The 25,790-nt window shown below is 32.1% G+C and overlaps 1 protein-coding gene across 1 annotated transcript; it reads right to left on the bottom strand.

The window, feature by feature from the left end:
- Positions 1-9,644: 9,644 nt before the first annotated feature.
- LOC148192419 (uncharacterized) lies at positions 9,645-25,549 on the bottom strand. The gene is made up of 12 exons (XM_088099191.1): positions 25,388-25,549; positions 24,966-25,307; positions 14,763-14,896; positions 14,594-14,683; positions 12,866-12,919; positions 12,573-12,636; positions 12,244-12,347; positions 11,694-11,775; positions 11,500-11,511; positions 10,463-10,481; positions 10,230-10,321; positions 9,645-9,947 (listed from the first exon to the last, which is right to left on the bottom strand). The coding sequence occupies exons 1-12, from the start codon at positions 25,547-25,549 to the stop codon at positions 9,879-9,881; spliced, it is 1,224 nt and encodes a 407-aa protein (XP_087955317.1). The 3' UTR covers positions 9,645-9,878.
- Positions 25,550-25,790: the final 241 nt, after the last annotated feature.

The raw sequence follows: 25,790 nt of genomic DNA, 5'->3' as shown, positions 1-25,790 counted from the left end.
CTATTTATTACGAACGCTAGGTGTAAGACCGAGCGTTACTTATTACGAACGCTAGGTGTAAGACCGAGCGTTACTTATTTTAAAGTACGAGGGTATAAATACATTATTATTTTATTTCAAATACTCGGATACCGCTAGGCTGAGCCGAACGCTCAAACATAGCATTTCACAGGAGGACGCTCGTTCTCGACCAGAGTTCTTTCCAAATGAAAGAATTCCATTTTAAACCGTTTACTAGAAAACCGAACGGTAGAAGACCGTTCGACGACGAGCGTACATTATCATAGTAAGAAAGTCATATTCAGATTTTTCATCTATTTCTAACTCAACATTTCTCATACAGTTCATATCTTATAATTTCATATCAATTATCAATTCATATACTTTATAGGATTCATATTAACAATTCATACTCTACAATAATTATCCATATTCGCATTCATACATATCAACCATCATCGTACATAATCAATCAGCATATATCTCATACATTCAGTCAATAACGGACGTTCATACAACATACAAGTATCAATTAAATTAAATAAGCTTCCCTTACTTGGATCTGTGGTGAACGTCCTAAGAGTATGATTTTGACTCGTCCAACTATGGCTTTCTACCCTCAACGATTTTCTTAAGTTCTTCAACTAAGTCTAACCAAAAGAAAATGCAGAAGAATTTAGCTTATACCCTAGCATGCAGCCAAATCTTGGTTTTGCATGTAACCCAGAAACGAACGTCTAGGGTCGAGAGACTTACCAGTTTTAGAACTTGGATCTGTTCGGTCCAAATTGAAGCTCACGACTCAGAGAATGCTCCTACGGTTTCTGAATGTTGATCGGAGAAGAGAGTGGTGAGTTACAATAGAGAGAAGATGGAAGCTTTCTAGAGAGAAGGAGGAGAATGTGAAAAATCAGTTTTCAGGAGGAAGAAGGGTGCATGCAGAGAGTGGGAAGAAGTGTTTCAGAAAAATCAGTTTTCTTCCCAAGGTCAAACGGACGCACTCTCTCATACGGACACCTGTCTTCCACTACTGATTTCAGAATGTTCCAATTTGACACTTGGCAGTTGCGCATCAGAGTTAGTGAGTGGGTTTTTAATGGTCTAAGCAGGGTTTTAGTGCATTAATTTTTGATTTGACAGGTGATTTTACGGTGTTAAATTTCCAAGTTCTTACACCTACCAACAACTACACATATATTTTTTATTACACAGATGGGTCTTCGCCCCTTAATTTGTTTACTAATACTCAAATTACTTTTAGTAAAATATTTGAAACAATAATACTCAAGTATCATCTTTTTTATTTTTTTAGTTTTCAATCTAATTTCCTTTCTCTTTTTAAATATATATATATATATATTATTATTATTATTATTAAAAAGAGAGTTAAAAAAACTGTAACATCCATGGGGAAAAAGATTAATAGCCATGGCAAATCCAGAAAATATGAATTTTGTTAGCCTTCACCTTTGTGCAGATCACCTAATCTTGTTTAACTGAAAGAGAAATATTATCCAAAACTGTTATTTTCTCCTAGTGATCCAGAAAGTATATATCATAAAACAAAAACAAGGCATATAGAAGACAATTAAAAATAAATTTGTCAAACAATGCACCTGAAACGAATTTATTGTTGTCAGCTTAAAAAACAAGAATGAAACTTGATGTTATAACTATAAAGATAACGGAGCTTTAATGGGTAATTAATATTGATATGAAACCGTCATGTAAAATAAATAAAACAAGGTTTAATCCTTTTCGACATCCCTATTTATGTACGAATGTCTTCTCGTTTTTTAAAGTGTATCAAAATGGTCCTTAATTTTGAAAATTGAAAATTGATATCAATTGAGTCCTTTCCGTTAAGTTGGCTGGATGGCATTAAAAAAATTGATGAGTGGATGCTGAGATGACGAACGAACGCTCGTCCACCAGCCAACGAACGCTCGTCCATCAGTGAACGAACGCTCGTCGACCACCGAACGAACGGTCGTCCAGTGTGGAACGGTCGTCCAGCAGTAAGAGGTCGACGAGCGTTCGTTCTCTGGTGGACGAGCGTTCGTTCGCTGGTGGACAAGCGTTTGTTCGTCATCTCAGCATCCACTCATCAATTTTTTTAACGCCGTCCAGCCAACTTAACGGAAAGGACTCAATTGATATCAATTTTCAAAATTAAGGACCATTTTGATACACTTTAAAAAACGAGGACCCATCTGAGACATTCGTACATAAATAGGGATGTCGAAAAGGATTAAACCATAAAACAATAAAGTATAAATCGTGAAAATACTATTGAGTTTAAGAGAAGGACGTTCATGGAAGATACAACACAATTGAGATTTGAATTCAATCAAAAGTTAATATCATCCTTTATCAAAAATCTTAAAATAATGAGTTAATAGGTTTTTCAAGTGTATATAATATTCTATTTCTATTTAATGTAAGATTTTAATTCACAGATTCTCAACAAATATAAGTTTAATATACTTATTTTACTTTTTTATGTTAAAAAAGAATCAATGTATATAAAATGAAACCAGAATTTTAAAATCAAATTAGAAAAAGAAAATGAAACTCTCTTTTTTGTTATGTTCGTTGTGCCATTGAATCAAATTTTTATCGTAAATATATATATATATATATATATATATATATATATATATATATATATATATATATATATATATATATGAAAGATTGTAATTAGATAATAAAAAGCAATTCAATCTTAACAACATCAATATTTAAAAATTATAAGATTAGTGCAAAATAGACTTTCAAGTTACAAGTTGTCCAATTCAACTTAAAAAGCTGTAATATTTTGCTTAATAAAACATCAAAATTGGGTAGTGTAACCATGACATTACCATTTGTTTATCTATAGCAATCATAACCGTAGACAATGTGATATGGATTCACCTTTGCCTCTTTCTTATGTAACCACTTTTCGTCAAACATTGTACACTCATACATTGGTTGCCTCAAACATTCATCAATTTATAGATGTTGTGCTCAATATGCACAACTTCTGTTGAAAGAAAATTAAACAACATAAAAATTGTGTTTTTCTCTAACCATTCCAATGTAATATGATAGGAGTCAACTTTTGTTTTATATACATAATTTTATTTAAGAAAGAATTTCTTAACGTGAATTCATTACATTAATAAATTTAAGGTTTAATCCTTTTTGACGTCCCTATTTGTGTAGGAATGTCTCAGATAGGTCCTCGTTTTCTAAAGTGTATCAAAATGGTCCTTAATTTTGAAAATTCATATCAATTGAGTCCTTTCCGTTAAGTTGGCTGGACGGCGTTAAAAAAATTGATGAGTGGGATGCTGAGATGACGAACGAACGCTCGTCCACCACCGAACGAACGTTCGGTCGTCCAGTGTGGAACGAACGGTCGTCCAGCAGTAAGAGGTCGACGAGCGTTCGTTCGCTGGTGGACGAGCGTTCGGTCGTCATCTCAGCATCTCACTCATCAATTTTTTTAACGCCGTCCAGCCAACTTAACGGAAAGGACTCAATTGATATCAATTTTCAAAATTAAGGACCATTTTGATACACTTTAGAAAACGAGGACCTATTTGAGACATTCCTACACAAATAGGGACGTTAAAAAGGATTAAACCTAAATTTAACATAAAAAGCCGTGTATGTTAAACACCATTTTATCTCTAAAAATAAAATAAACTCATTCTTTTGATCTATGATATATATATATAAATATAAGATTTTAAATTTAAACCGAAGTAATATTAATGGATAGTTGGATAATAAGTGGCATGATAGACTAAAAGAATAACGAATATTGCTAGGATTGACTTCAAATGACTTTGATACCATCTTAAGAAGTGAACTTTAATCCTAACGCAACTCTACTTATTCGGTTTGATATTTGTACTCACTTATATATTATAAATTCATTTTATCTTTAATTGATTTGAGATCTCCAACATCTTATATGTTATAAATTTATTTTATATATTCCATTGTAGTTAAGAAAATAGACTTTGAATTTAGTGAAATTAAGTATTATAAATAGCGAAACTAATACATTGTTGAGTATTCGAGGCAACCAAAGTATGAGTGTATAAAATTTGAGGGGAGTTGGTTACATAAGAAAGAGGCAAAGGTGAATCCATATTACCTTGTCTGTGGCTATGATTGGTACAAATTAACAAAATGTAGAAGACCAATGTCATGGTTACATACCACATATGGTCACAACGTTTAGGACCACCGATGTTTATGTAGTTCCTACAACTTTTATCGAGGTTGCAAACAACTTTTAGACAAAAGTTAAATAGATGCTGTGCTCAATATGCACAACTTATGTTTTAAAAAATAATTAAACAACATAAAAATTATGTTCTTTTTAAAGGGTTGCAATAGAACACAAGTCCTACTGTTTTTATACACAATTTTATTTAATAAAAAAATTGTGTTTTCTTACTATGACTTCGTTACATTACTAATTTTAATAAAAAAATTGTATCAATTAAACATGATTTCGTTCTAAAAAAATAGTCATTTATATATATATATATATATATATATATATATATATATATATATATATATATATATATATATATATATATATATATTAAACTTAAACTGAAGTCACGTGATCTTTCTAATATAAAGTTGTGCTCATCAAACTACTCTTATCAATACAAAAATCTTTTTAAAAGTGGCCATTCTATTAATTTTAGAAAAAATTACACAATATGTTAAATTTCCCCAAACGATTCTGAACTCAATCGGTAGGAAACTATTTTTTCATGTTAATCTTATGCTAATTAATGTGAGAAAAGTTGATATGATTAGTTCTATATAGTTGGCTGGCGTTCATAAAAAGCTTATACAGTACAAGAAATATAAAAGGAATAATTTTATTTTCTTTGAATCCACCATTGTGAGTTACATGGAGAAATATTCATATAAGAACACAATGTTGGATGGATGATAAGATGAAAGGCCTAATTAACAAGGAAAATGACATATGCAATCTTCTATGGCATTACACATTCCACTAGCTAAGTTTCCATGCTTTCTGACACAATCACTGTTACACTTGCTTTCTACACAATCCTCATTCAACTTCTCATCACACCTTCTTCCTTCTACCATTTTCATTCCTCCTTCATTTTCTACATCACAAATGCAATACTCAATACCCAACTTCATTATAAACTCGTTCACAACAAAAATAAATTTGAAAGATTAATATAAACACAAATTAGTCAGTAGGTTGAATGAAAAAAAATCAAAACATACCAATCTCAATGGAAAGAACAAGCAATAGGAGCAAAACTGAAGTGATGAACTTCATGTTAAATGATATTTTACTAATGTTAAGTTCACCACTCTTTAGTTCAAAATAGTTCTTTAGGATAGATTGATGTGATGCATGTTGTGATATATATATACTAATATTATCACACATTTAATATAAATAATTAATATCTTATTTATATCTTATCAGTTACATATCCTACATTTATTAAAAATAAAATCAATTTTAAATATATTAATTACAATAAATGGAAATAAAGATATTCTTACTTTATAACAAGAAATTAGACTTAAACCCATTTTCTAAAATTTTTGTTCAATTTTTTTTAATTAATAGTGTTCTAAATTAGTATTAATTATTAATTATTTTAATATCTATAATAAAAGTAATTGTCACATTTTATTTATGCTCTCTTATTCTTGATTTGCATATATTTTATTGGTTTTTTCTTTTAAAAATTACAAAAATTAAAAAAAAAAACCATAAACTAAGTCCTATTAAAGTTGAATCTGAAACAAATTTTAGTCCCCATAATTAAAAGGAATTAAAAGTTTGAAAAAAATATTAAATAAAAGTAAAAATGTAATGAATATTCAAAAGAGATAATGTTTATTTTTTTCATATTTTTATTTTAAATTTACAAAAAGATAACTCTATAAAATGAAAACATTTCCTTTATGTATTTATTTAGTTATTAACAGGAATAACAAAATTATTTATGTTTTTTGTCTAGTTACTTGTAAGATATTTATTTAAAAAGTATTTACGTGATTTTTAAAATTCCAGACAAAAATAATTAAAACAATAAATATTATAAACTTTTGAATGAAATATATATATATATATATATATATATATATATATATATATATATATATATATATATATATATATATATATAAATCATAGAATTTCCATGCATCATTTGCACATCTACACCACATTTCATTATATTTTTATCACATTATACACTGAGTCTATTTATTGATGTGTACATGACTTTTTTTTTTAAAATAAATATTAAAGTTAAAAAAAATTGGTATAAAGTTTATGCATAGTTAAACACACATAGCAAAATCTTCTTCTTATTGGAAGCAGCAAAACATGGCTGTCACGGGTGCCACTCCAAATGGATTATTCTGGATGGATTATTCTGGATGGATTATTCTGGTTGGTGTATGAAGAGTGCATTTCTGGCTATGATAACTGCGTTGAACGACATTCGTTTTCTTTATTTAATTTAGTACGAGTAGTTTACATGATATTGAAATAAGTAATTTCATGTAATACAAAATTAATCATAATAAATAAACATATTAAGTGAGGAAGGTGAATTAAGGTTAGAGAAGTGTTTTTGATTTTTTTAATTGGGGCTACAGCAGAGATGACAGAGAAAAGGTTGAAGTAAGAGAGATGAAAGAGAAAGGGTTGAGAGAAATGAGAGGAATGAGTAAGGATTTGAATTTTTTTTTTACTTTTGATATTGAAAATTATTAAAATACCCTAACTTACTCTTAACCTTAAAACTTACTCTTAACCTTAAAACTTTAGAATTCATGATATATATAAGGATACTTTTGTTTACTAAAACTGATACACATTACTAAAAAATGTACCAACGAAAAAATAGACTTATACGTCTTAGCAAACTCCTTATATATAAATATATATATATATATATATATATATATATATATATATATATATATATATATATTATCACACACTTAATATAAATAATAAATACCTTATTTATATCTTATCAGTATATCCTACATTTATTAAAAATAAAATAAATTTAAAATATATTAATTAGAATAAATCATCTTAATTATTTTTGAAACTCAATTAGACCACCATACATAAAGATAGTCTTACTTATAACAACAAATTAAACTTAAATCCATTTTCTAAACTTATAACAATAAATTATATATATATATATATATATATATATATATATATATATATATATATATATATATATATATATATATATATATATATATATAAATTTAATAAAAGTAATTCTTACGTTTTATTTGCAAATATTTTATTGTTTTTTTCTTTTAATGGAATTACAAAAGATAAGAAGAAACATAAACTAATTCCTGTTAGAGTTGAATCTGAAACATATTTTAGTCCCCACAATTAGAAAGTATTAAAATTGTGAAAAAAATATTAAATGAAAGTAAAAATAGTTATTAATATTTTCAAAACAAATTTAGAAAACAGTTCATTTATTCTTTTCGTGAATCTTCGAGATAATGTTAACTTTTTTTCCTTTTTTATCTACTTTTATTTTAAAGTTACAACATAAAATGAATAATTTACTTTATATATAGATAACCACACAAAATGTGAGTTTTTGATGCATGGGAACTGGTGGCTTAAGCGCCGTTAATGACCTTGTCAGCATTCTCTTTTTTTACTGAATAAAGATGATTCAGTTATAGTTAATATTATATATATATATATATATATATATAATAAAAGTAATTTTTACATTTTATTTGATGCTCTTTTATTCTTCATTTGCATATTTTTTATTGGGTTTTTCTTTTAATGGAATTACAAAAATTAAAAAAATATTAAAAGTTTGAAAAAATATTAAATGAAAGTAAAACTTTTTACTGCTCATCTATAAAACATTATATTAAAAAAATATTTAAATAGTAAGTAATTCCTCTAGAACATATGTAACATTATATGCTCACCTATAATACATTATAAGTTTAATCCTTTACTACATCCCTATTTATGTACGAATTTCTCAATTGGGTCCTCGTTTTTTAAAGTGTATCAAAATGGTCCCTAATTTTGAAAATTGACACTACAAGAAAAAAGTGTATTATATACAGCAAAAATCCGTATATAAGACCCAAAATCCGTATATAATACGTGTTTATATACGGATTACATACGGACAAAAATCCGTATATAATACAGTCGTAGCTAGGTTTATATACGGATTTATCCGTATATAATTTATGTACGGAAATTATATACGGATTTATCCGTATATAAATTATATACGGATTTATCCGTATATAATTTATATACGGATAAATCCGTATATAATTTATATACGGATAAATCCGTATATAATTTCTGTATATAAATTATATACGGATAAATCCGTATATAATTTCCGTATATAAATTATATACGGATAAATCCGTATATAATTTCCGTATATAAATTATATACGGATAAATCCGTATATAATGGTTTAAGAAGAGCTAAATAAATGTCCTGTATATAGCAGTTTCCCATGCACAATATACAAGCAGAATAAAAGTTCTTATTCTATTGACAAACCTTCTGGATTAGACCAATAAATATAAATATAAAAATTAATGTTAACCTATCTAAACCAATATTCACTATATATTCTAATTTCTCTACATATGTTATTTTATATATATATATATATATATATATATATATATATATATATATATATAAATTATATAAAAAGAAATTGTGATGTTCACCATATGCTTAAAATTCCTCAAACTCATGGTATAACACTTTAATGGAGTGATGTCTAATATTTAGTTTAATGAAGCTCAACCTAATAAGAGTAATTTGCTGACTCTTAAGAAAGACCCAATATATTATCAAGTTCAGAGTTAAACAACTATTAATCAACAGTTCCAATAAAAATTAACAAGTAGCTCAGAACTCACTGTCTCTAAAATAGGTTTTTTAAATGTTAGATAATCGATAGGGACATACCACTAAACAGTTTAAAAGACGTGGGAAGGGTTCTTCGTTGAGTGGTCAATGCTAAATCAGATTTCTTTGATAAGTAAAGGGCATGATCAATAATGATGGGCCTTGCTCTTTGATTCCTGCATAGAATAAGTAATATAAGTCAGGGGAGAAAAACATGCAGAATATAGTCTACAAAAAATTTTCAGATGCATAATAATCAAATTCACTTACAATTTCCAACCAGCAATGTGTGTATGCTCAATGAAATTTAGATTCCTTGACAGATTCGAGAAAACATAAAGCAAATCTGCAAAAGGAGAAAACAAATATCAAATGGGTTCAGGGAGTAAACTTTTTGCATGTTTGTCTTGATAAATGCTTAAACTAAAACTATAAACAGCATGGAATGATCTATACGAATCTGGATTTATGCCAAATGATACACTATCAAACAGAAAGAAGATGTTGAAACCAGAAGACTAAAATCATTGAGTACAAAATACCATGAAGCAAATTGTTACGCAGTTATGCAGGTACTATAAGCTTTCCTTCTTGGTAACATAATCTATTTCAACAACTTAAAGAATAGAAGAAAAAAATCAAGCAACCTCAAAGAAAAGTGAGACAAATTATAAGATAATATATTCATATGTACAATAATCATATAAACTATATACCATGAAGCTGCAAATTCAAGTGCACAAGTCTCATTACTATAGTGCATGTGCAAAATCTTAACTACACTGGCCAATTCTTAAGCAATCAACTTTGCAACAAAGGAGTTACAAGTTTTCAGAACAACAAAAAACATTAATTAGCAAATATAAGCTCAATCATTAAATAAGAGGATATCCTAGTACCATAAATGCAACCAAAAATGCACTGCAAGGTGGATGGGAAATTGTTTTCTGCTGCAATTGACCTGCAGAATATAAACATCAATCTTTTAACTGTTTACAACTATTGATAGTACATATAACTTCACAAAAATGCCAACTAATAAGAGTAAATTTCAATGTGCAGATTAGAAAAGCTACCCTTCAAAGTAGACTATAAGCTTAAGCGATTAAAGGAACTCGTGGTCAATAAATTTTTGTGAGTGGAAATTGACAAGCTATATAGACATCACAACTTGCACAATCTAAAGTTAAATATCCACATGGTTAAGAGAGAGGAAAAAAAATAGCACATCTTGTTTCCTTACTAATTCACCACTCAGATTCATGTAAGTCTGAGGAGGCTTTGCAAGGAAGACAAGAACTTCACCAACAAAACCTGCAACAAACCAACTTGCGAAAAAAATTTATCAATACAATAAACATAGACAGAAAAACAGAAAATAGAAATATCTAAGCAAGGCAGCGGGCAAACCTTTTCCGAAAATGGCTTTGGAATAGGAAGTGTTCATAGGAATCCCCTAAGATTCAGCAAATGCATCAATCATCTCAAAGCCCACCTAGACAATCATCAAATCAAACTTGTATTTCAGATTTAGCCATTTGTTCAAGAGGATTTATTTTTTCCTATTTAGCTATTGATCTGATCTCTGTTCGTATTTACTTAGCAGTCTTTAGAAACTTATTTTTAAATGTTTTAATGGTTTAATAACAGTTTAACCATTTTGACAGTTTTAAACAAAAAAAAATGCCAAAAATAAAAGGTGACCAAAGATGAAAGGAAAACAGCTACATTAATAAATACATCACCATATGCTATAAGCTTGTGCAAAACAACCATTGATTAATCTTAAAGAAAAGTACAAACCAGTATATGGACAAAGCAATTGAACATCAAAACTCTGAAACTCAAGCAGAGCAATGTACTATATTTAAAGAAGCATGTAAGTGTATGTATGTTACATGAAAATTCAAAACCATCAATACCTGCCCCTATACTCATTGTATTCATCTTATTCAGAATCAAATCACGTTACTGGATAATTAAAACCAAAGGTTTCTGAAAATGTGAGTAATATTTTTGCAATTTTTTTATATTATCATATTATCGTTTCTGTGTATATTCTTTTCCCCGAATAATTTATCATCTAAAACTAAAACTTGTGTATTTTATTCCCATTTTAAAAATATTTTTATGAAATGAAATTGATAGTGTAAATGAGAATTCGTTATCACCAAAGATTATATAGCATGAGCTATAAGGATCTATTACAGTTAACAAGCAAGGAATAACTATACAAAACAAAAAAGAGAAGTTAATTCATGACATCAAATGATTAACATTTAAAATAAACACTACTAGTAAGGTAAGTTTTTTCTCTGCTATTTTTTATTCCAGTAAGCTTCAAAGAAATTGGTCAAAGTGGGAAGTAAGGCATGGTGCATGATGACACACGGCTGAAAACAATAAGTGGAGGACCCTTTGTGACATGGAAAGCACTATATTATTGGAGAAATGAGAGACTTGATACGTGAAAGAAGAAGGGGGCAGTGTGGAATTAATGGAAAGGAACTGACCTCTTTTCTTGGCTGAAACAAAGTACATGATGACAAGGAAGCCACCCACATATAGGACAGACCAAGGAAGAAAGTGGAGAGCACATAGTTAATCACAGTGAAAAACAAATAAGTAAAAGTAAATAATTAGCATGCATGGGTTTTACTGTTACAGAGTTAAGCATAAAAAAAAGATAGTTATGGGAACTGTCAACCTTCTTGGCCTTGTTGGTGGCTTCCTTGCTGATGCCAAACTTGGGAGATACCTCACTGTTGCCATATCTGCAACCATAGCTTCTGTGGTATGTTAAAAGATTTGCATATTTTGATACACTCAATAGTCACTTAACTCATTTCTCTGGCTTTTAACCACACTTAGGCAACCAATTTTCTCTCTTCCCTTAAGGGAAAGTGGTTTTCAAGTGCAAATTATACAATTAATTTTAAAAGAATGTTCACTATTTACTCTTAACATCTTTCTATCTATACTAGAAGTCAGTAATTAGTTTTCATGTCACTTGTCTTGGACCAGGGAGTGAGTTTGTTATAAAGAGACTGCATGTACCCAAAAAAGCTATATCTTGATCTTTTTTATACCTGACATAAGAAGATATGTATGTGAATTCATCTGATAATACTAGTTGATATTTTAAGTTTCTTCATATTTTAATCTAGTGAGAAATCAAACATTAAATAGAAAAAAAAACGAATTAAATATGAACCATACATAACTAAAATATAAAATGCTTTAAAGACCATACTTACAAGTCCAATATTGTAGGGATAAGCCTTGGTAGGGAAGTCTTTAACTGTACTCGTGTTATGAGACCTACCATCTGCCCCAATGCTTCTACAGATGCGACACAAACCTAAAACGAAATAAGTTTAAATAAGACAAAGATAAAAAACAATCAAGTAAAAAAGTCATAAATTATACACTAAAATACTCATTTATGTTCATCAACCACACAAACAGAACATGTTCAGAAACTTAACTTTTATAGATGTATCAGCAAAAAAAGGATCCAGAAAATTATAAAGACTCCTATAAGGAGCAGAATGCAAGAACAAAAGTAAAGAAAAATAGTAGTGACCTTAAGGTCTCTTGAAGCTGCCCAAACTCTCAACAAAAGCTCAAAAGCTGAATTTAGAAATGACCTGCACTACATAGAGAATTAGAGATATTTCTCACCTACAGATAAGAAATAAAGGGAACAAGATGTGTTGAATCACAAAATAAACTAGAAGATTGTATATTGATCTCACATGACATCAACATCTTGAGGAAAATGTGAAGGAAAGTCTATACTATATTGCCAAGACGCTTGACACCAACACTTAAATGCTGAAAAAAATTATAAATTATGAGATAACTGGATCAGATTACCAGTAACAATAACATCTTTGAGCAATTGGCCAAAAATCATCCTCCCCCGTTCGCCTACCATAAAAAAATGAAAGCTCAACACAAACGGATCATAAATTTTCAAAATTTATATTTTAAAACAACTTAAAAATATTTCAATGATGTATCAGCCATAATATAACACATTACCAACTAAACCTAGAGTGAACTTTAGAAAAACGTACAAAGAAAATAAAATCACCAAAATTGGCATGCTCCAAAACCAGGTAGCCAAGATTTTCACGCCCATGCTAATACAAATCTCCAATTTTAGCATCCATTCAAAATGTTAGCCTACTAATAACACCAATTTATCTTAAAATGTTTTTCTTTGGCCAATGTCTCTTTAAAATTCCAGAAACCAAAAGATGCACGTGTCCTTTAAAAATCAAATGGTCTAAAACTACAAAAATTTCAACAAACCTTGCCAAATTAATCAAAATCCACAACTCAAACCATCATACAACTTACAACTTCTCTTTAGCTCCTTCCTCGTTAACGTCTGAATTCTAGCAGTAATCATATGATTTCTCACATGACTCAAATAACAAGTTCGGACACCATAGGCCTAGCCATAAACATTTTCTTTGATAGAAATGTTTTTTAATACCCTCTGTACCAACCAACAATATAAGAATGATGTAAACATAGACAAAGAATAAATTAGCTCTCCTTATTCCTTAATTTTGTTAGTTCCAACTATATATGTAGTAACACTTTTGAAGTTCATAGTGATCATATTGACCAAACTCCAGCTTATGCACTGACTTACTTTAATCATGTGACCACAGCTGGCATCAGTGTGTCTAAAATCATCAACAGGTCCAGCATGTGATGCCTTTTTTTTCGAGTCCTCTAGTAAAGTGAATTTCAATTTTGACAACCTTCGTCCAAATCTTCTCTCCAGGCAAATTTGAAACCATTCAATTTCCAGCAAATTATTTGTCCATGTGGAAAATAAATTGGGGGAAGGACAACTTCATTTCAAACCTTGAATCACTTTTTGTTCAACCATCTATTAAATGAAGACTCAGGAATTATGCTTATCTCTCAAAAAAATTTATGTCAACAAGCTTAACATCCAATCCCCCAAAAATCAAACAAGCTATTTTTTTTAGGAAATCATCTTTCAAATTAAAATCAACATAGTCACGGTCACCTTAAGCTTCCTTATCATCTATTAAATCATCTAACAAAGTAAAATCACACAATAAAACAAATCCATCAAATGTGAACATAACACCAATTATCAACCCTTCTAATCCTCAACACTCTTGTCTGGATCTTAAACTGATCATGGCCAATGCAGCATCACAGATAATATCCATATTACGTGTCAGGCAGATAAATTAAAATCTAGCAACAATATGCAGATATAGAATCTTTGCAATTGGGTAACATATGCCAGGATCAACCATAATTTCCAATATGCCAATATCTGATTTGCTTCCTATGCCTAAAGACCCTCATATAATGCCAACAAGTCTTAATGGTCAGACTGATTCATCAGAGCGCACACAATATAAGTCAATGGAAGATCTTGGGTCAAGACGTGGTACTAACACAATATAACAGAAAACCACATCATTTCCACTAACAATCGAGACACACAACAAACAATTGTACTAAAATAGACGGTCATCATGAGAAGACAATACCCATTTTCAATAATATCAATTAAACACAAACCCAAGTCTAATGAATTAATACCTGGAAGGTGCAGAAGGCAATTGGAGCTCCACCTTATCTCTTCCAACGGGAACAAACCAACCTAGGGTTTCAAAATTCGGGATTTCCAACCTCCAAAGAAACAAGAACAATAATCGGTCAATGTAACATTATAGATACTATGAAAATGAAGCAAATTTGGATTACTTACCAGATGAAGGTTTCAACTAACCACGGAGGTCGTCCTACAATGTTTGCTGAACGAGATTGTTTCGGCAGGCAACGACGCACAACCACATTTAGGGAAAATGCTTCCAAGCCCTTTAGTGTGTTCGATAGAAAAGCCTTTCACTGCGTTCGACAGAGGAGACTTCAAGTTAGCCTTTGAGAGAGGTTCAACGAGGGAGAAGGTTGCAGTAGCATACAGAATAACGCTCCATGAAGGAGAATAAGCCTGAACGAGGGAGAAGGTTGCAGTGAGTGAGGAAGATTAATGACGAGAACGAGGCATAGGTACGAGTGGAGAAGGATGAATAGTTAGGGCTCGAGAAGGGGAGAAACTTGGCTCGAGGGAGGGAGGGAGAAAAGTGATACTTCTATATTATTTAGTTTTATTTTTTAATTATTAATTATCTCCATATTCGTATAAAAAATCAGCGGGTAAATATTTTGTCAACTTACATACGGTCTTACATACGGATCTATCCCTGGAAAAGGTCCCGCTTACACGCGCCAATTTTACCCACCGATATTATATACGGATAATCCGTATATAACATTTTACCTCATTATATACGGATTTTTCCGTATGTAAGACTATTCCACAGATCCGTATATAAAATCCGTATATAACATCCCTATTATATACGGATAAAAATCCGTATATAATAATCTGTATATAATTGCCATTTTTCTTGTAGTGTGATATCAATTGAGTCCTTTCCGTTAAGTTGGCTGGACGGCGTTAAAAAAATTGATGAGTGGATGCTGAGATGACAAACGAGCGCTCGTCCACCAGCGAACGAACGCTCGTCCAGCAGCGAACGAACGCTCGTCCACCAGAGAACGAACGCTCGTCGACCTCTTATTGCTAGACAACCGTTCGTTCCACACTGGACGACCGTTCGTTCGGTGGTCGACGAGCGTTCGTTCGCTGATGGACGAGCGTTCGTTCGCTGGTGGACGAGCGCTCGTTCGTCATCTCAACATCCCACTCATCAATTTTTTTAACGCCGTCCAGCCAACTTAACGGAAATGACTCAATTGATATCAATTTTCAAAATTAGGGACCATTTTGATACACTTTAAAAAACGAGGACCCAATTGAGAAATTCGTACATAAATAGGGATGTAGTAAAGGATTAAACCTACATTATATTATCACCGTCGATAATTTCATTCACAAACACACAAACACAAACATGTATGGAGTAAGATATCGATAAAACAATCATAACAACAAAATACATACATATTGATTATATTAACCATAATCAAACACACAACAAGATACATATCTTTTGATTATACCCACCATAATCAAACATACAACAAAATACATACATTATGATTATATTAACCATAATTTAACACCTCATACATACACTAGTGAAAAAAAAGGATTTTCACTTGCGCATTTGACATCGGTTTAGTTGTAACCGAAGCAAAAAATAGCGTGGTGACATTTTTGTAATTATCGCAAACTTATATGCCTCAGTTCAAAAAGAACTGATGCCTAAAACTGGTGCGGTGACACTTTTTGTAATTATCAGAAATGTATATGCCTCGATTCAAAAAGAACCGATGCTTAAAACTAGTGTGGTGACATTTATGTAATTATCGCAAAGGTCTATTACCTCGGTTGTTTAAAGAACTGATGCATAAAATAGTCGAATTTTTTATTTTTTATTTTTTTTAGAGGGTTTAGGCATCAGTTCTTTATAGAATTGAGGTCGTAGACCCTTATTGCTTCGGTTAAAAAAATAACCGAGGTAATAACATGTGTTTAGGGTTAAATTTCGCGAACAGAGACAGAAGTTGCGCCACCCCTCTCTTTTCTCCCATTTTCTTTCTTTGGTGAGAGGGAGACTTCCTTCCTCTTCTCTATTCTGATAGAGGGATCATCAATGGTGAAACGGAGGCATGGTGAAGACGCGATAGAGACGTGGTGGGGGCGCAAGGGCACGGTGGTCGTTCTCGTTCTTCTTCTTCTTCTCTTCATTCTCGTTTTTGTAACGAAGGAGGAAGCTTCCTTCTATCCCCTTTTTATCATTTTGATTGGATTGTTTTATGTTTGATTGATTTGGTGGTGTTTGATTGGTTCGCTGCAGGTGGTGGTGGGAACGCGCCGTCCTCATGAAAAATGTTTAAACGTTGCGACTTGCAATAAAGTCTTGTTACTCTTAGGATATTCGTTTAAACTATATCTACAAGATTTTTAAAATTTTCTAAAAAGTAATTATAAAAAATATTTTATAAAACTTTAAAATAAAATATAAATATAAATATAAAAGAATTTATTATATAATATGTTTCAGTACGAAAGTTGGGACCGAAATATAAACCTGATGAGTCGCCTTCACTCCTCCTATGATGCCTTTATCTTCACGTCCTTTTCCTTGTCAACAAGTTTCAGGGAGAATGGGGTGGGTACCTGCCAAGGCACTCCGACGCTCAAGTAAGAAAAGATGGGATCGAAGAGCTCTTTCAGTTCAATAATAATAATAATCCAAATTTCTCTCTTAGGAAAAACGTACCTTTTTCCTCTCTGCTTTTCATATTTAAAACAGTAAAATAAACCGTTTACCTGAAAATCCGGTCAGTTATAGAAGTTGACCACTTGGAAATTGTAACCGTTTAGATCGTGCTTAGTACTGGATCAGTTAATCCCGTGATTCGTGACATTAAACTGATATTTCTAACCGTTTATTAAGATTTAATATGTTCAATTTGATTAAAATTGACCGGATGCGTTTCCTCTGGTAATTTACTGGATTGTCGTGACATCGCTGGTTAATTGTCGATCGTTAGTGCATCGACACAAACATGTGATCGCTATAATACGATCGTTTGTCCGTTAGTGCATCGACACAAACATGCGATCGCTATAAAACGATCATTTTATTGATTGATGTTCAGAAGGTAAGTCGTGGGTCCGACGTTGGCCTTTGATGCGCTCGACATATATATATACGATCGCTATCTTACGATCGTAAGACGGTTCGTCATTGTGTATATACGATCGCTATCTTACGATCGTAAGACGGTTCGTCATTGTGTGCTCTTATTTTTGGCTTTAACGGTCGCCTGGGTTAACAATCGACTATCGATGCATTATGGTCGCCCAGTTTACCGCTCGACAGCTGGTGAGTTCAGGTATCCTACGATACATAATATAAACTAAATTTAATATAAATTAATTTTAAGTTTAATTAAATTTAATCTAATAAAATATAAATTTAATTTAATATAAATTTTAATTTTAATATTTTGCTAGTAAAATATAATAATAGGATGTAGTATGATACCCGCATTCGATCCGTTTATAAACAAATATTAAAATAATCTTTATTCTTGTCCATACAAAATATCCACTGTATAAATAGATACCTATAGACCTAGATATTTTTGTCATCTCTAATTATTAATAATATAACATGATATAAATATCACACACAGTATATTTATTATTAAGATTTTCTAAATTTTAAAAAATAAGATAAATATTGTAACATCCCATTTTAGTAATATAAAATCACTAAAATAAGAGCTACAAAGAAGATAACTTACAACAAACTTGAGATTTCAATAGAAGAAAAATCTACTCCTAAAACACAAAGGAAACTATCTATATTGCTGCTTCATCACCCACCCCTACGTTGAGCCAACTGGAAAGATGTCTTCCTTAAGCTGACACTCATTAATGTGATCATCGCAAAAGATAAAACACACAGACAAACAAAAGCAAAAGCAAGGAGAAGCTAATGATAAAACAATTTAACATGGAAAAATAAAATTCAACATACATTTTCAATCACATAATTAGTAGAACATCTTCCACCATTCACACATATCAAAACATCTTTCCCTTTCACACCACTAACTCGGACTTGGCCAAACCCTTTATAGTATATTATAAATGTCAAGCCACGGAAGGTTATGCACTTGTGTGGTGAATATCTAACCCACTCAAAGCTGTCACACAAGGTTCTTAAAATGCCCTTTTTGCACCTTGAAGAAAGGCCCCCAAGGCTAGGATTTCCTTGTCCTCTGATGACATGACTCATCACTCTCTAAGTGAGCATGAATGATCATTAGAGTGTCAGGATAACCCCATATCGGCTTCTTACAATATATACTATGTATACACATGAATCCCCTACTAAGATATTCCTCCTGGGAATTCTGTATCCCCTACTAAGATATTCCTCCTGGGAATTCTGTTTTCCAACCTTGAAAACTAATTGAAATCATACATATGTCCATACATTTTCACATTGAATACCAACATATAACATTATTGATCATACATTAAAGAAATAGAAACACATACAAGTTATTATAAATCACATAATAACAATTTTCTTCATAGTAACATGATACTCACACTTAGGCAAGGAAAACAACTTTGAAACCCTCACCAATAGCTACGGAAGGTTCTAAAATCCCTCAAAACGACATAAAGAACATCCAAAACTGATACTCAAAACCCCAAATTTGGTATTTCCAAAACCTAAAATAGAAACCAAAACTAGTTCAATAGCGCTCAGCGCCCAGAAGCTACCCCTCAGGGTCAGAGCCACTGGAACGGTGGCGCTCAATGCCAAAAAGTTGGCGCTCAACGTAGTCGCCCCTAGAATGGCGGCGCTCAACGCTTGGTTTGGGTGCTAAACATTATTATCAAAAACTTACCCTTTTTAAATTGTTTTCCCCATAACTTTTAAAAACTCTTAGGACCCTTTAGACCTTAAAAAAAATGAAAACACTGCTGTAACTCAAATTTGCCACCCCAAACCCAAATTAAGCACTATAAGCAAGTTTCATAAACCATTTCTTTTTTTTTAACATTCAATCCACTGCACAAGCTGCATAAACCATTTTTAAATGACTTGATAACAAACCCCAAACTCTCCAATTCAACCCAGAATCATTGCCTTAGAAATTCACTACCCAAAATCCCTCATTTGGACCAAAACCATGCAAAATACACCCTTACAACCCTCTACTGCATAATGCAACAAATGTTTACTTATTTAAGGTCTCAACAAGTCCTAAATGACCTCAAAATAGTCCGCATACTTCTACTTTTCTCAAACCATCATTCCCTCAAAAACTCACATATCAAAACCCCCAATTTCACTCTAAAACAATAGAAAAATGAACTCAAGTGCTCTTTCTATATCTAATCTTCATAATATAACTATTTTAGAACTTAAACCAAGAAAGTAAATATGAATGAATTTTTGATCAATTGAAGAAAAACACAAAGATGAATGGACGATATTGAAAATATGAGATGAATATGATGTTGGGGTTTAGATTTCACCTAGTTTACTCTAATGCATATATGAATTCATCTTCTTCCTTAATGTTAATATCACTTTCTAAATTACTTAAAACCCGATATTTTGGCGAAGAAAGTCTATCCTTAATTACTAAATCACAATGTCTTGTATTCCTAGTAATTAATTATGCATTACGATTAGAAGCTTAAGATAACCAGAACTCATAACCCTATGTCTAGGAAATACTGCTTTTGAGAGAAATTCTCTAAATCTAGGTTTCCCCGTATGTGTCTATATCACGAAAACTAATGACCATATCATGAATGAGTTAAACATAACAAGCATAGAGCAAAGAAGAATAACCCCAAAAATTAATGAAAGAAGCATAAATAAATTGAAATCAATTCAAATACATGAGAGTTCACAAGGTTACATCATCCCCTAACAACAAATTGAATTTAGTTCTCCCTTGTCATGGAGAAACTAGATGCACAATGGAATGAGAAGGAAAGATAAACCCTAAAAATCGAAGAGGAGACCTTATGCATCCACTTCTGCCTCCAGAGAGTTGGAAAAATCTGAATTTGTGTCTATTATGTCAAAAGATACTCCCTCTAGGACGTCCAAGTCTTTATATATAGCTGAATTGGATCATGGGCCAACGTCGTTAGCGCTCAGCGCCTAGGCGAGCTTGCGAGAAAACTGGCGCTCAACGCCCCTAAAAGGGCACCCAAGCTTTAAGCGACACATGAAACTGGCGCTCAGCCTTGACTGGCTGGCGCTCAGGGCACATTTCTGGCGCTCAACTTCAGCTTGACTTTTCTGCACTGCGCCTTTTTCTCTTTTTCTGCATTCCAACTTCGTGGTACTTTAACTCCTCTTTTAAATCATTCTAATAACCTACAAAATCAAGGGAATTTAGTGATAAAATCATCAAGTATACCCTCTACTCACTTATTCACAAAACTAACTAAACACATGAGTTCAAGCAAGCTTCTAATTCAAAAAGGGTTGATTTAGTATCAAAATTGCATCATAGATAACGGTATCTTCAACCGTCCTGCATACACTAGAGAACAAAACACTGGAGCACCCAATTAGCACCAAAAGATAAAAAAGAAAAAAATTAAAGATAAAACAAAAATAAAGAAACAAAAAGATAAAATTTAAAATAATAAGATTAAATTAAAGATAAAGTCTAATCGGTTAAGAATCACACAAAAGTATAGTTTAAACCAGGAGTCCCCGGCAACGGTGCCAAAAACTTGTTAAGATGTCTGCAAGTGTACCGAATCGTATAAAGTAATAATAATTGCTAAGACCGAGTATTGTTTCCCAAGAGACTCCCGACACTAAACAATCATGTAATTACTTAGCTAATTAAGACTTAGAAGAAAAATTTTAGGGTTTTGAATGCAAAAACAAGAAAGTAATTATGGATGCACTTTTGATCAATTGAAGAAAAACACAAAGATGAATGGATGATATTGAAAATATGAGATGAATATGTTGTTCGGGTTTAGATTTCACTTAGTGTACTCTTATGCATGTATGAATTCATCTTCTTCATTAATGTTAATATCACTTTCTAAATTACTTAAAACCTGATGTCTCGACGAAGAAAGCCTATCCTTAATTCCTAGATCACAATGTCTTGTATCCCTAGTAATTAATTATGCATTACAATTAGAAGCTTAAGACAACCAAATCTCATATCCCTATGTCTAGGCAATACTGCTTTTGGGAGCAATTCTCCAAATCTAGGTTACCCCGTATGTGTCCATATCACGAAAACCAATGATCATGTCATGAATGAGTTAAACATAACAAGCATAGAACAAAGAAGAATAACCCTAAAAATTAATGAAAGAAGCATAAATAAATTGGAATCAATTCAAATACATGAGAGTTCACAAGGTTACATCATCCCCCAACTACAAATTGCATTTAATTCTCCCTTGTCATGGAGAAACTAGATGAACAATGGAATGAGAATGAAAGATAAACCCTAAAAATCGAAGAGGAGAGCTTCTGCATCCAGTGCTGCCTCCAGAGAGTTGAAAAAAATCTGAATTTGTGTCAATTCTGTCAACAGATACTCCCTCTAGGACGTTCAAGTTCTTATATACAACTGAATTGGATTATGGGCCAACGTCGTCAGTGCTCAGCGCCCAGGCGAGCTTGTGAGAAAACTGGAACTCAACGCCCCTAAAAGGGCGCCCAAGCTTTGAGCGATACATGAAACTCGCGTTCAGCCTTGACTGGCTGGCGCTCAGGGCTCCTTTCTGGCGCTCAACTTCAGTTTCACCTTTTTGCACTGCGTCTTTTTCTCTTTTTCTGCATTCCAACTTCCTGGTACTTTAACTCCTTTTTTAAATCATTCTAATAACCTACAAAATCAAGGGAATTTAGTGATAAAATCATCAAGTATACCCTCTACTCACTTATTCACAAAACTAACTAAAAACATGAGTTCAAGCAAGCTTCTAATTCAAAAAGGGTTGATTTAGTATCAAAATTGCGTCACAGATAACAATATTTTCAACTGTCCTGCATATACTAGAGAACAAAACACTAGAGCACCCAATTAACACCAAAAGATAAAGAGGATAAAATTAAAGATAAAACAAAAATAAAAAAACAAAAATATAAAATTTAAAATAAAAAGATAAAATTAAAGATAAAGTCTAATCGGTTAAGAATGACACAAAAGTATAGTTTAAACCACGAGTCCCCGGCAACGGTGCCAAAAACTTGTTAATATGTCTGCAAGTGTACCGAATCGTATCAAGTAATAATAATTAGTAAGACCAAGTATTGATTCCAAAGAGACTCACGACACTAAACAATCATGTAATTACTTAACTAATTAAGACTTGGAAGCAAAATTTTAGGGTTTTGAATGCAAAAACAAGAAAGTAAATATGAATTCACTTTTGATCAATTGAAGAAAAACACAAAGATGAATGGATAATATTGAAAATATGAGATGAATATGTTGTTTGGGTTTAGATTTCACCTAGTTTACTCTCAGGAATGTATGAATTCATCTTCTTCATTAATGTTAATATCACTTTCCAAATTACTTAAAACCCGATGTCTCGACGAAGGAAGCCTATCCTTAATTACTAGATCACAATGTCTTGTATCCCTGGTAATTAATTTTGCATTACGATTAGAAGCTTAAGATAACCAAAACTCATATCCTTAATTCTAGGCAATACTACTTTTGGGAGCAATTCTCCAGATTTAGGTTTCTTCGTATGTGTCCATATCACGAAAACCAATGATCATGTCATGAATGAGTTAAACATAACAAGCATAGCGCAAAGAAGAATAACCCTAACAATTAATGAAAGAAGCATAAATAAGTTGGAATCAATTCAAATACATCAACCCCAAACTTGAAACTTTGCTTGTCCTCAAGCAAAACAATATGTAACTCGGCTTAAACAACACTTCAATGGTTCAACATATCACAAAGCACTTTCTTCTAAGACAACTAATCACTCATAACTTCTTGTCATAAAAATATCAGTCAAGATGCATTGATGCTTTAGCCAAATGAGCTCAACTATGGTGCTCACATATTCACAATATATAACAGATGCAAACTCATGAATTGTCAACAACCAAGCAAGAATGTTATCCTATAGTGCATGGAACTATTCCTCACGAAAAGATAGTGTTTCACTTAAGCAGTCAAAAGTGTTTCACTCAAGTAGTCAAAAGGGTTTCACTCAAGCACTCAAAAGTGTTTCACTCAAACTCAAAGGTGTATAGTGAGGTGACACTCTTACACTCTACCATCACAATGTCACATGAACCAACTTTTCCTTTCATTTAACCACATATCAAACACACTTGCAAGCAAGTTATCATCAAAAGGACTTTTTGTGGCTTGTATTGAGGTCGGGCTAAGAAGAAAATTGGTTTTTCTAGACAACAAAATCCTTGAGTTAAGAGAGTGAACAATTCATTTATTCACATTAACAATCAACTCTCTTTCTTCTTTTATGTGAGAAACCAATCTTGAACTCATTCTTAACTTTACTTGCATTGAGCTTAACCTTTTCTTTTCTTTCTTTTCTTCTCTTTTCTTTTTCTTTTTCTTTTGCTCAATGCTCTTTCAATATTTTCACAAAGTTCTTTCCGGTTTCTCACGACCCCAAACTTGAATCATTCTCCATTACCACATAAACATACTCTACTTAACTCAAGGTAATGATTTCAAAAAGGGTTTTTCAACTTTCAACTTTAGGATCAAGGTTCAAAGATAAAGAGAAATATTGTTCTTTGTTGGGTTCACCGATTGGCATTGGCTCTAAAGAAAAAGAAAACATGGCCTTGATCATATGTAACATGCAAACAAGTGGTTCAATCATAGAAAATTAGGAAAAATCAATCATGCTTCCAAGTAATAGCATTCAATCAATCAAAGACTCTAGAGTCCAAACTCTCACAGGTTCAATCAAGTTCCACAATGCAATAACATCCTACCCAGCAAATTAATCACAATTGACATCACGCATCAATTTTAAACAATTATGAGCAACCACCATCTATGCTTCCAAACTAAAGCAATCATTAACTCAACATGAATCATAACACACTCAAGCAGACACAAGATAATGTTACTCATCATAAATAAACAATTTTATCACTTAACACCAAACCATTGCAGCAAACTATCCATTTAGCCAAGTACATAGCTCAAACTAACATTGAAAACAACACAAAATTCAAAAATGCATAAACCAAAGAAGTAAGTTTAGAAAGCTGAGTTGCCTCCCAGTAAGTGCTTGTTTAACGTCATTAGGTTGACACCATAAAGCTCAATCTGGATCTTTAATGTTGGTGTTCCTCCTTCCTTCATGACACCAACAAAATCTCAGCAATTTTCTTGTCACCAACTTGACTCTCCTAGAGTAAGGAGCCTCAATCTCAAAAACTCTGTTTGCCATAATAGTCTTGACAACCCATAACCTGTTCTTGAATTTCACTGGTGTGCCAGGTTTGGGTTCATCACTTTTCACCTTAGGGTGTTGGTGAACCAATTTGCCTTCCTTCTCTTCGTCCTCTCCTTCCACTTTTATAGAGAAACAACTAAGGCCCTTTTTGACCAACTTGGCAGCTTTATCAGGTAGACTGGTCACTGATATAACTTCATATGTTGTTTTAAGACTAGTATGCTTTTCTTGAATTGACTGCCCATCTTCAAAAACATTGAAAGTTACCTCTCTTTCTTGGTCCTTCAATGTTAAAACTCCATCATCTACATGAATGACAACCTTAGCTATCTCATGAATGGTCGTCCAAGGATGAGTGGTACCTCTGCATTTTCCTCCATCTCCATCACTATAAAGTCCACCGAGAATTGGAGTTTATCAATCTTCACCACTACGTCTTCTACCACATCATAAGGGTATTTGACGGACCTATCTTCCAATTGAAGCATCATTCTTGTTGGCTTGACTTCAAGAACACCAATCATTTTAAGCATAGATAGGGGCATTAGGTTGATGCTAGTCCCTAAATCAATAAGAGCCTTCCTTATATCATGGTTTCCAATGGTACAAGGAATGATGAAACTCCCAGATCTTTAAATTTTGGAGGGAAAGTCTTCTGCATAATAGCACTACAATTGCCCTACACTTCAATTGTTTCCTCATCTAGATATTTCTTCTTCTTATTGAGGAATTGCTTCATGTGTTTCGCATAAGCAGGAATTTGCT

Source organism: Vigna umbellata, chromosome 9 (genome assembly GCF_029865625.1).
Source record: "Vigna umbellata cultivar VRB3 chromosome 9, Vumbellata_1.0, whole genome shotgun sequence".
NCBI lineage: Eukaryota > Viridiplantae > Streptophyta > Magnoliopsida > Fabales > Fabaceae > Vigna > Vigna umbellata.
The sequence above is the reverse complement of the archived record's forward strand: the minus strand, read 5'-3'. Positions and strand labels throughout refer to the sequence as shown.

What these genes read in the sequence shown, in the direction of transcription:
- LOC148192419 (XM_088099191.1), bottom strand. Translation starts at nt 25,549, where the DNA reads ATGATTGGTGTTCTTGAAGTCAAGCCAACAAGAATGATGCTTCAATTG. An exon ending in TTGCCTTCTGCACCTTCCAG is followed by an intron (nt 12,920 to 14,593) that starts GTATTAATTCAT and finishes TTTTTATGGTAG; the next exon opens with GCGAACGGGGGAGGATGATT. An exon ending in TGAATCTGAGTGGTGAATTA is followed by an intron (nt 9,948 to 10,229) that starts GTAAGGAAACAA and finishes TATATTCTGCAG; the next exon opens with GTCAATTGCAGCAGAAAACA.